General features: G+C 31.8%; 2 protein-coding genes across 2 annotated transcripts in view; both read left to right on the plus strand.

Annotated features, from left to right (window-relative positions):
• The window catches only part of LOC114077151, a gene marked incomplete at its 5' end in the record, with an annotated part of 11,577 nt that extends 9,141 nt beyond the window's left edge, over positions 1-2,436 (plus strand). Inside the window, 3 exons of the mRNA XM_027916839.1 lie at positions 1,969-1,973; positions 2,084-2,148; positions 2,365-2,436. Coding sequence (XP_027772640.1) covers positions 1,969-1,973; positions 2,084-2,148; positions 2,365-2,436 — 142 coding nt within the window. The remainder of the gene's footprint in view (positions 1-1,968; positions 1,974-2,083; positions 2,149-2,364) is intronic.
• A 3,036-nt stretch (positions 2,437-5,472) lies between these two features.
• On the plus strand, positions 5,473-7,176 carry LOC107019377. The gene is made up of 3 exons (XM_015219892.1): positions 5,473-6,058; positions 6,371-6,645; positions 7,063-7,176. Exons 1-3 carry the CDS (start codon positions 5,473-5,475, stop codon positions 7,174-7,176), a joined length of 975 nt encoding a protein of 324 aa, XP_015075378.1.
• Positions 7,177-9,918: the final 2,742 nt, after the last annotated feature.

Here is a 9,918-nt window from a genome sequence, read left to right on the forward strand (position 1 = left end):
GCAATTGCTGCTTTGAGATTAGAAAACGAAATTGAATCTCCAACAACGATTCCATCAATTTTGTAACTTTCATACTGCAATTCGTTCACCCAAATTCCGGAATGTCTCATCAAAATCGAAGTATTCATCTTCAAAAACCCACTGCAACAACAATAAAATTTCGGTAGCTCCAATTTTAAGAGACTGTTTAAAAAAATTGTTTTCAAAATAAGTGATATAATCTTTGATTTTCAAATTTTGAAATTAATATCCAATTAAGTGCTGATTTAATGCCGATTAATGATCTGTTACCACAAATTAAGCTGTTTTAGTAACAACATTAACTTTACTGTTTTTATCCCCTATTTTTTCTTAACAGTTTTAAATTACCATGTATCATTTACCATGTATCACTACAGTCTAAAGTATCACGGCTCAACAAATTTAAGGGATTTTTTGTAATTACTAAACTTGTCGGGACAGAATGTAATTATTGAATTACACTAGGGGATTCCTTAAATTTATACTTTTTTTTATAAAACCGATAAAAATTCGTTAACTCAATATACCCAATAACAATAAATTAATAACACTTTTATTAATTTAATTTATCGATCAATTCAATTTTTGCACACTTCTATTTATGACCCATTTACATAGTTTCAAAAAAAAAAAAACACAATCTGCATATATATAACTTATTAATTAGTATTGTTTTTATATTTTCTATGGCAAGCATCAAAAGAAGTAGTTTTTTTATGTTGACTTGAGCTATGTATATTCCTCTACAGAATGTTTGAACCTAGTTAATTTTTACTAAAATCCAAAAAGTTTGGATTAGTGTTGCAGGAGTATTTATTTATATAATTATATTTTTAACTATTTTAACATATTAGAAGTGTAAGGGTATCAATCGGTCTGTTATCTGTTAATAAAAGTTAAATTAGAGATATTTTAGTTTTTCGGTAATATTTTTACGATATGTGTCAATTAGATTGTATATAACAGTTAATACATCATCTTTCATTTTGTGTCTTCATTTTATGCCTGTGGATTTTCTCTCTTCGGTGCAGTAACAATATTGTTCCTCTCATGCTTAAATAAAAATTATATTATACAATTTTGATTCTACTTTGTATATGTATATAATTTTAACTCTCAATTTTAGTGAGTTTTTATCCTTAATCTAATTTCTCATTACCAGAATTGTAACTAATTGAAAATTCTTCATATTTCTCTTTTGATACTTGGGAGATGCAAAATGCTTTTGTCAAGAACAATTTAAAGATGCGGCCCTTTTCTTAAGAAACCTACTCTCCTTTTTTTTTTTCACTTTTATTTCTTTGCTATTTTTTTATTGTTGGGTTTACTTCATCTTGCTATGTTTGTCAATTTTAGTGATATTTTCTTATATGAAAGAAGACCCAAATTTTTATATTGATGAAGTATTGAAACGCATGCATGAAAAATCGGACAGATTGGTCCAAATTTTTCGAAGGGTCTGCAACACTATTTTCCTATGTTTGCATTGTTTACTTTCTGCTGATGAATTTACTTCAAATTTCCAAACTCTCTTTTTTGTTGAAATTTGCTGATTTTGATGGTAAACCTTATTTTAATTCTAAACATTGATATTGGAGGTTCTTTAAAGTGAGAGTTTCTTGAAGTGAATCCAAGGAAATTCTATTAATACTTACACGATGAAATCTCACAAAATATAAATTTAATTTTTTAGATTTATTCAAGAAAAACATACTTCTCATCACTAGGATTAGTGATGTTGTAGCTTAGTAATTTTCATCATATGGAATAACTGGACGAGTCCAAAGGTATTGATGTTGATTTTGCAGTATTTGATTTCCCCTTTTACTCAAGGATATTGATTTGTTGTCAACGTCTATCATTTTTTTATTACGATGAACATGTTATGTTTCAGTAAAATTGAATTTTTAGGTTTCACATTCAGCTTATTATTGTTTGGTTGTTCAGGTTCTGTTTTAGTTATTAAAACAACCAACTTTCAAACTGATTATTGTCTGCAAATTGTTTTGGCTGATATATACTCTCTTGAATCTTGAACATTGTTTGAAGATTGAAAATGCAGATTCTTTTGAGGTATTAGCAAAGCTTGTAATTAGACTTTTAGCTAGCAATTTCATTATTTATAAGGTACGAAACTTGCTCCAATTTACAATTATTATTTTTTCTTCTTTTTTTGTTGAAGTCAATGTAGCCATGAACTGCAATTTCATTCATACCGAATATAATTTAATCTGTTGACATAGAAATAATTTCTGAAGAGTATTTGAAACTTGATTATCATTAAAAGTATACTATAATTGTACTGATGTTCTCTTGATCTATATATGCTATTATAACCTACAGGTTTCATCTTCTCATGGACATTGGGCACAACTACTTGCATCGTTTAGTCCTCAAAGCTGCTTTCACAAGTGATTTTGAATATCGTAATAATAAAAGGATGTTTAAATATTTCATGTTTTCTATTTTTTGATTCTCTTAGTTCAATTTCCCTCTTTCTCATGACCACTCTTTTGTATACCGTATTTTCATCTCAATTTTATCACCTTAATATATTAGCACTAAATCGAATTACGAACAATTAAATACAATATCGAGTACATAATTATTTTGCTAATGCTAATGATATATATAATTTTTTTAGTTACGATAGCACAGAGTTGAGCCTGTGCGATCTAGTATATAGTATTACAAGAGTGAGTTATCAATATGGTATCAACTTGTCTGTTAGATGACAATAAAATTCAAATTAGGGATATTTTTATAATACTCTTATATGCTATGTGTCATTTCTCCTTTTGCCTCTCTGTCACTATTGTGTCTATCTTTTCCACCGCACAACACCAACACAAGCCATAGAAGACCACTCACAATTCAAACATTCTTAATAGTAGTTTCTTTTTAATCTAAGAACTCAAATCTAATAGGAGTTATATACGAAAAATTGAGCTCTTTTTTAAAAAAAAATCAGATTTTAGGCCGAGGATTGAGTTTCACTCAACTATTTTGGTCATAGTAAAGAACAGCAGATATCCAAACTAGAAAAAGTGTTTTATTAGTATGAAATTGGATACTTAATGTTCTTGCATGTGAGTATTTTGTCATTTTTTGCTTTAATTAATTTTGTTTCAATTGTTGTTGAAAGTTTTTGAAAAATTTTCCTTATTAGATCTTCTCAGACTTCCGTTAATTTATACTAACTGATTATTAACATGAGTATCCACTTTCAGTGACATAGCCACGAATTTCATTAAGGGTGTTCAAATTTTTAATAGTATTTTTTAAAAATAAAATGATAATTTAAACTAACAAAACAAATAATCAAGTTAAGCAATATTTAGAGAAGTCAAACTTTTGTTTGATAATCTATTATAATAATTCCTCATGATCATTGAAACTTGAAACTAAAATATTATGTTGGTTTTTTGTTATAAAATAAAAGAACTAGAAGAAAGAAAAAGAGAAAAATTATTGAGATTCTATTCTTAATAATGTGGTGATATAATTTGGATAATTGTGTCTCCTATATATAGAGAAAGAAAACCTTATTCCATAAGAATTTTTTAATTTTTTTAAGCAAATCTTATTCTACAAGGAAAAGGTATAAAAATTTAAGAAAATAATTCAATTTCAATTGAAAAAATCCACAAGGAAAAAGTATTAAATTTTAGGAAGTCTTATTCAATAATGAAAAGATATTAAAAATTTAAGAAAATAATTTAATTTTAATTAGAAAAAAATAATTAGTGTTAGAGGGGATTCAACCTTGGGTCTCTGGAGGGGTTCATGACACAATCACCCAACACACTACTAAACGTTAATGCTAAAACTATGCATGTTTTTTTTAATTAATTAAATTCAAGAAGTCAAAAATAGTTAAAGAAATATGAAACACCCAACGGAGAATTGAACACGAGCAAAGTGTAGGGATAAGGCATCTATTGCCAACTCCACTGCATCTCACTTAGTCATTATACGGGGTCCAACTTTTATATATACCAATATTAAATCAAAATTGTACATGTATATATAGTATCTTTTTTCGATGAAGTTGGACACTCTGGAGCCTTCTTCGCTCCGCCCTGACCACTTTATTCTTGCTTTCATTTCTATTCATAATTTTCCTAGCTGTTTCTTTGTGAATACTTTGTTTGTTCTCATAGAATCTTATGTGTTGGGGAATGAGACATGAAGTTTGTAGTTTTGATGGATGACAAAGAAGTAAAGTTTTGATCACTAACAAAGAGTCTTGATGTGTAACAAAACATTGGTTATCATCATCAAAAAGGGGGAAAATGTTGGTAAGTAGGAGAACAAATAAAGTAGTTTTGATGATTGATAAAGTGAAGGCATGGTGTTGTACGTGTACAATTATGAGAGATTGCGGCGAAGAAGAAAAAGTATTGAGGCAAAGAAGAAAAAGTGCAGAATTGTAAAGAAGGAAACAAATATGGAAATAAATAAAGAAGGAAAGAAATAAAAAAGTAGCAATTCAAGTCAAAGAAGGAAAAAAATAAAAAAGTAGCAATCCAAGCCAAAGAAGGAAAGAAATAAAGAAATTACAATTCAAGTCAAATAAGGAAAGAAGTAAATATAGACAAATTCAAGAAGGAAAAGGATTTGTAATTCCTTTCCTTGTAGAAGTTGAAGGCAAATCAAATTTATAAAAGGATCAAGAAGTTGAAGGAAAAAAGTGTCTTTGCAATCAAAAAAATCGAGAGAATTTTTCCAGCAAAGCCAGAACGATAGGTATTGCATATTCACAAAATATATAATCTTGAGAGCAATATTTTCTAGAGAAAAAACGCAGGCCTTCATCACAGAAAAGCAAGGACCAGGTTCACCTTCGTCACAGTAAAATAAGGACCAGGTTCACGAAACCTGTTCCACTCAGAACTATTGGATATTGATGTTTGATCAATTAAAGTCTAGGGTTATTAGTCTTTATTGATTTGTTCTAGGTTTATTATTGAGTTGTAATAATTCCTAGATTTGTAACAAGAAGCGAGTTTGACTTCTTGGGAGTTGAGTCTTGAGGGAATTGTAACAAGAAGTGGGTTTGACTTCTTGGGAGAGAGGTTGTGAGAATTGTAAACAAGAAGTGGGTTTGACTTCTTGGGTGGTTAGAGTTAACAAGAGTTGAGAGCTTTTGTACACAAGAAGCGAGTTTGACTTCTTGTTGAGTGGAGAATTTTCTATTATAGTTAATTGAAAAGGGTAGAAGTTTAGAGTTAGATTCATTGATTAACTGAGTTGTAAATCTTGAATTAATAGAAAACTTCGGTGTGGTTTTTCCCTTCCTTGAGTTAGGAAGGTTTTCACGATAAATCTTTGTTTTATTGTGTTACAACAAAATTACAAGAACCTGGTTCTTGTTCTAGGAGTAAGGTTTCTTCAATTGGTATCAGAGCAGGTTTTTTCATTAAAAGACTAACATCTTGAAAAGGATCGATGGCTGCACCACCTACACCACAGGAAGGAGCTTCACAAACTCGACCACCACTGTTTAATGGAAAGTATTATGGAGGGTGGAAGAATCGCATGATGGATCATTTACTAGGAGAAAATCCAGACCTATGGGGAGTCGTAAATGACGGTCCAACCATACCCATGAAGAATGAAATTGATGGAACCACTAAAGTACCAAAAGATAGGAAAGAATGGAATGCTGCAGATAAACTTGCAATTCAGAACAATGCTAAAGCAAAAAAGATCTTGATATGCGGAATAGGTCCAGATGAATACAATCGAATATCATCATGTGAAGATGCAAAAGCAATATGGGAAACTTTGCATACTGCGCATGAAGGAACAACTCAGGTAAAGAAGTCTAAAATAGATAACTTGAACAGACAATACGAACTGTTTCGAATGACAGAAGGTGAAACAATCCAAGAGATGCATACCAGGTTCACTGCTATCATTAATGAAATCTACTCACTAGGTGAAATAATTTCCAATGGGAAAGCAGTCAGAAAACTTTTGAGTGTTCTTCCAGAATCTTGGGAAAGCAAAGTAGAAGCCATTACTGAAGCCCGTGATCTAGATAAGTTAGCTATGGATGAACTCATTGGAAATCTCATGACCTATGAACTCAAGAAAAAACAAGAAAAGGAAATTGGAGGCAAAAGAAAAGAGAAGAACCTGGTTCTTACAGGCACAACACCAGAAAATTTTGAGGACGAAAACATTGCGTTAATGACCAAAAGGTTCTCAAGAATGTTAAAAAAGGGACAGGTATACCACAGAAGGAACTCTAAAAAAATCACTGAAAATCCAATAGATCAAGTATGTCACAAGTGTGGAAGTCCGGATCACTTTGTCAAGTTTTGTCCATTAAACGCTCTAGAGAAAAAGAGGAATAGTTCAGAAAAAGAAAAGGAAATCAAGAATGATAAGTACATTCCCACAAACAGAAGAATGACCAATCAAGAAGCGGATCTTTCAACGAGAAGATCCTTTACCGCTATGGGGGACTTATCTGAAGAAGAATTTGAGGATGGAGGGTTCGAAAATCAGTCACTACTTGCAATAGAACAATCAAATAAATATGATTTTCTTGCACTCATTGCTGAAACAGATTCTGAAGATGATGAAGAAGATGACAAACAAAGCAAGGTGAAGGTGAGAGGGAAAAGGCCAACTTGGCACATGAATAGTGCATGCTCCAAACAGGTGCTAAAAATGGTAGAAAATTTCCTCTCGCTCTTTGATTTTCAAGGAGGCAGTTTATTCCTTGAAAAGGATGAGAAAAATGAAAGAGACAAAAAAAAGTTGAAGAAAGTGACATGATATCAAACATCTTTGATGATGCAAATTTAGGGAACACTGCATATGAACCTGGTTCACATCTAACAATCATTGATGCAACTGCAACATGAATTACTACTAATCTATGGTTCTGGAGTTTGGGGAAATAATAGAGCAATCGGGACAGTAAGAGTATAGTACACCTTTAGGGGGAACTTTGTTATGTGAACATGGTCCTTGTTGTTCATTGGAAGGTATTAAAAATTGACAAGGGTTGGTTCTCTATGACAGCTTGAGATTCGTTTGATCTTGGAGAATATGATGATGCGACATTCTCATGAAGGCCTTGAATATGAAGAACTTGAGAAAAATCAGTCAAAGCATGGTCTTATCGAAACAAGTTGATGCATTATCATGATTTCCTTTAATAATTGGCTAGTAAACGAATAATCTTACGGTTGAGTAATTATACAATGAATATCTGCCAACTCAACCTCGTACTGTAACGGGTACACACTCCAGTCACATCTCAAACAATGTTTAGAAAGTCTGCGGATGTTATCTCTACTCTTTGCTAACACCATTAAGTAAATCATGGAGAATCACAAAAAAAAAAAGGGAACCTGGTTTCTCTGTAATACTCAGGTATGTACCATCCTTTTTCAATGCATTATTTCCTGAGTTTGGGTCAAACATAAGCACTAATGAACCTGGTCGATCATCAAAAATTCAACTTTCTTAAAGATCACCAAGAACCCTCTTTGACAATAAGCATCGTTCAATCTCAAACTGCTCTAATGATGAAAATCTCAGTATTGAAGTCACTCATGCTTTAATTAGGGGGAACCTTGCTTTACCACCCACATCTGAACCAGGTTCACAAACTCCAAATTGATATTTCATCCATTCCAAGTGTATAACCTGTCTATCTCTCAGGGGGAACAATTCTCACAGAAATAAATTGTTGCTTGCTTTCATTATTGATAAACACATCTCTTTGTGCACCAAAATGTGATGAATCTCTTACTGGTAGTTGGTACTCCTTCAAAGTTGTCATCAAGAAAAAGGCTATCAAAAAAAAAGAAAAGAAAATCATGGAGGAATGAAAATGTTACGGAGTAGAGTTAAAAAAAAAGGTGATGATGTACCTCATGTTTCTCTTGATGAAATTTCACATTCTAAGAAAACTGATCAGAATAAAGGAGCTGGTGCACAATGGGCATACTGAAAGAAAATTATCAACGGCAGTAAACATCCCTTTCTTCCTCACTTTAGTAATCTTTGTCCCAATCCTCATCTTCAAATTTTAGAATCTTTGACTCTTTAATGTGCTTATGTCTGTCTCATACTCATGATATCATATGTTTTTGATTAAGGGCATAAACTGGTACATATTTGTTTATTTCGTTTCTCATTGAAGATCTTAATTGTGTATGAGTTTAAGATGACTAATATCCTCAGATTAACTAACCATTTTGTTAGCAGAAGTGTACTTGAAAGTGTTGCCCAAGTGGCTATGAGTTAAAAATGATATTGCACTCATTGAATGTTGTTCGAGTTCTTTGGTTATTGGTTTTAAATGATGCCAAAAGGGGGAAAGTATATAATGTGGATAGACATATGCATAGTTTGTCATCATCAAAAAGGGGTAAATTGTTGGGGAATGAGACATGAAGTTTGTAGTTTTGATGGATGACAAAGAAGTGAAGTTTTGATCACTAACAAAGAGTCTTGATGTGTAACAAAACATTGGTTATCATCATAAAAAAAGGGGGAAAATGTTGGTAAGTAGGAGAACAAATAAAGTAGTTTTGATGATTGATAAAGTGAAGGCATGGTGTTGTATGTGTACAATTATGAGAGATTGCGGCGAAGAAGAAAAAGTATTGAGGAAAAGAAGAAAAAGTGCAGAATTGTAAAGAAGGAAAAGAAGGAAACAAATATGGAAATAAATAAAGAAGGAAAGAAATAAAAAAGTAGCAATTCAAGTCAAAGAAGGAAAGAAATAAAAAAGTAGCAATCCAAGCCAAAGAAGGAAAGAAATAAAGAAATTACAATTCAAGTCAAATAAGGAAATAAGTAAATATAGACAAATTCAAGAAGGAAAAGAATTTGTAATTCCTTTCCTTGTAGAAGTTGAAGGCAAATCAAATCTATAAAAGGATCAAGAAGTTGAAGGAAAAAAGTGTCTTTGCAATCACAAAAATCGAGAGAATTTTTCCAGCAAAGCCAGAACGATAGGTATTGCATATTCACAAAATATATAATCTTGAGAGCAGTATTTTCTGGAGAAAAAACGCAGGCCTTCATCATAGAAAAGCAAGGAGCAGGTTCACCTTCGTCACAGTAAAATAAGGACCAGGTTCACGAAACCTGTTCCACTCAGAACTATTGGATATTGAAGTTTGATCAATTAAAGTCTAGGGTTATTAGTCTTTATTGATTTGTTCTAGGTTTATTATTGAGTTGTAATAATTCCTAGATTTGTAACAAGAAGTGGGTTTGACTTCTTGGGAGTTGAGTCTTGAGAGAATTGTAACAAGAAGTGGGTTTGACTTCTTGGGAGAGAGGTTGTGAGAATTGTAAACAAGAAGTGGGTTTGACTTCTTGGGTGGTTAGAGTTAACAAGAGTTGAGAGCTTTTGTAAACAAGAAGCGAGTTTGACTTCTTGTTGAGTGGAGAGTTTTCGATTATAGTTAATCGAAAAGGGTAGAAGTTTAGAGTTAGATTCATTGATTAACTGAGTTGTAAATCTTGAATTAATAGAAAACTTCGGTGTGGTTTTTCCCTTCCTTGAGTTAGGAAGGTTTCCACGATAAATCTTTGTTTTGTTGTGTTACGACAAATTTACAAGAACCTGGTTCTTGTTTTAGGGGTAAGGTTTCTTCATTATGCAATCAAATGAACATGCATTGTTTTGAAATTTTGCTTCAATAAAAAAAAATTGGGCTCTTCTTTATCAGAAACAAAATGCACTCTGGATTTAACCTTCGATTTATTTTCATTTCTTACAATTGTCTCTAACCAAGGTAAGAGTATTATTGTATATTCTCTTTACTCTTACAGAGTTTTAAGCTAATTCACTTTATTTTTACTCTTATCATTTGAGAGTGTGGAAAGATTTCATTGGAATATTCGAATTATGAA

This window comes from Solanum pennellii, chromosome 5, assembly GCF_001406875.1.
Source record: "Solanum pennellii chromosome 5, SPENNV200".
Taxonomy (NCBI): Eukaryota; Viridiplantae; Streptophyta; class Magnoliopsida; order Solanales; family Solanaceae; genus Solanum; species Solanum pennellii.

What these genes read in the sequence shown, in the direction of transcription:
- LOC107019377 (XM_015219892.1), top strand. Translation starts at nt 5,473, where the DNA reads ATGGCTGCACCACCTACACCACAGGAAGGAGCTTCACAAACTCGACCA. An exon ending in AGAAGCCATTACTGAAGCCC is followed by an intron (nt 6,059 to 6,370) that starts GTGATCTAGATA and finishes TAAACGCTCTAG; the next exon opens with AGAAAAAGAGGAATAGTTCA. An exon ending in ACAAACAAAGCAAGGTGAAG is followed by an intron (nt 6,646 to 7,062) that starts GTGAGAGGGAAA and finishes TCTCTATGACAG; the next exon opens with CTTGAGATTCGTTTGATCTT.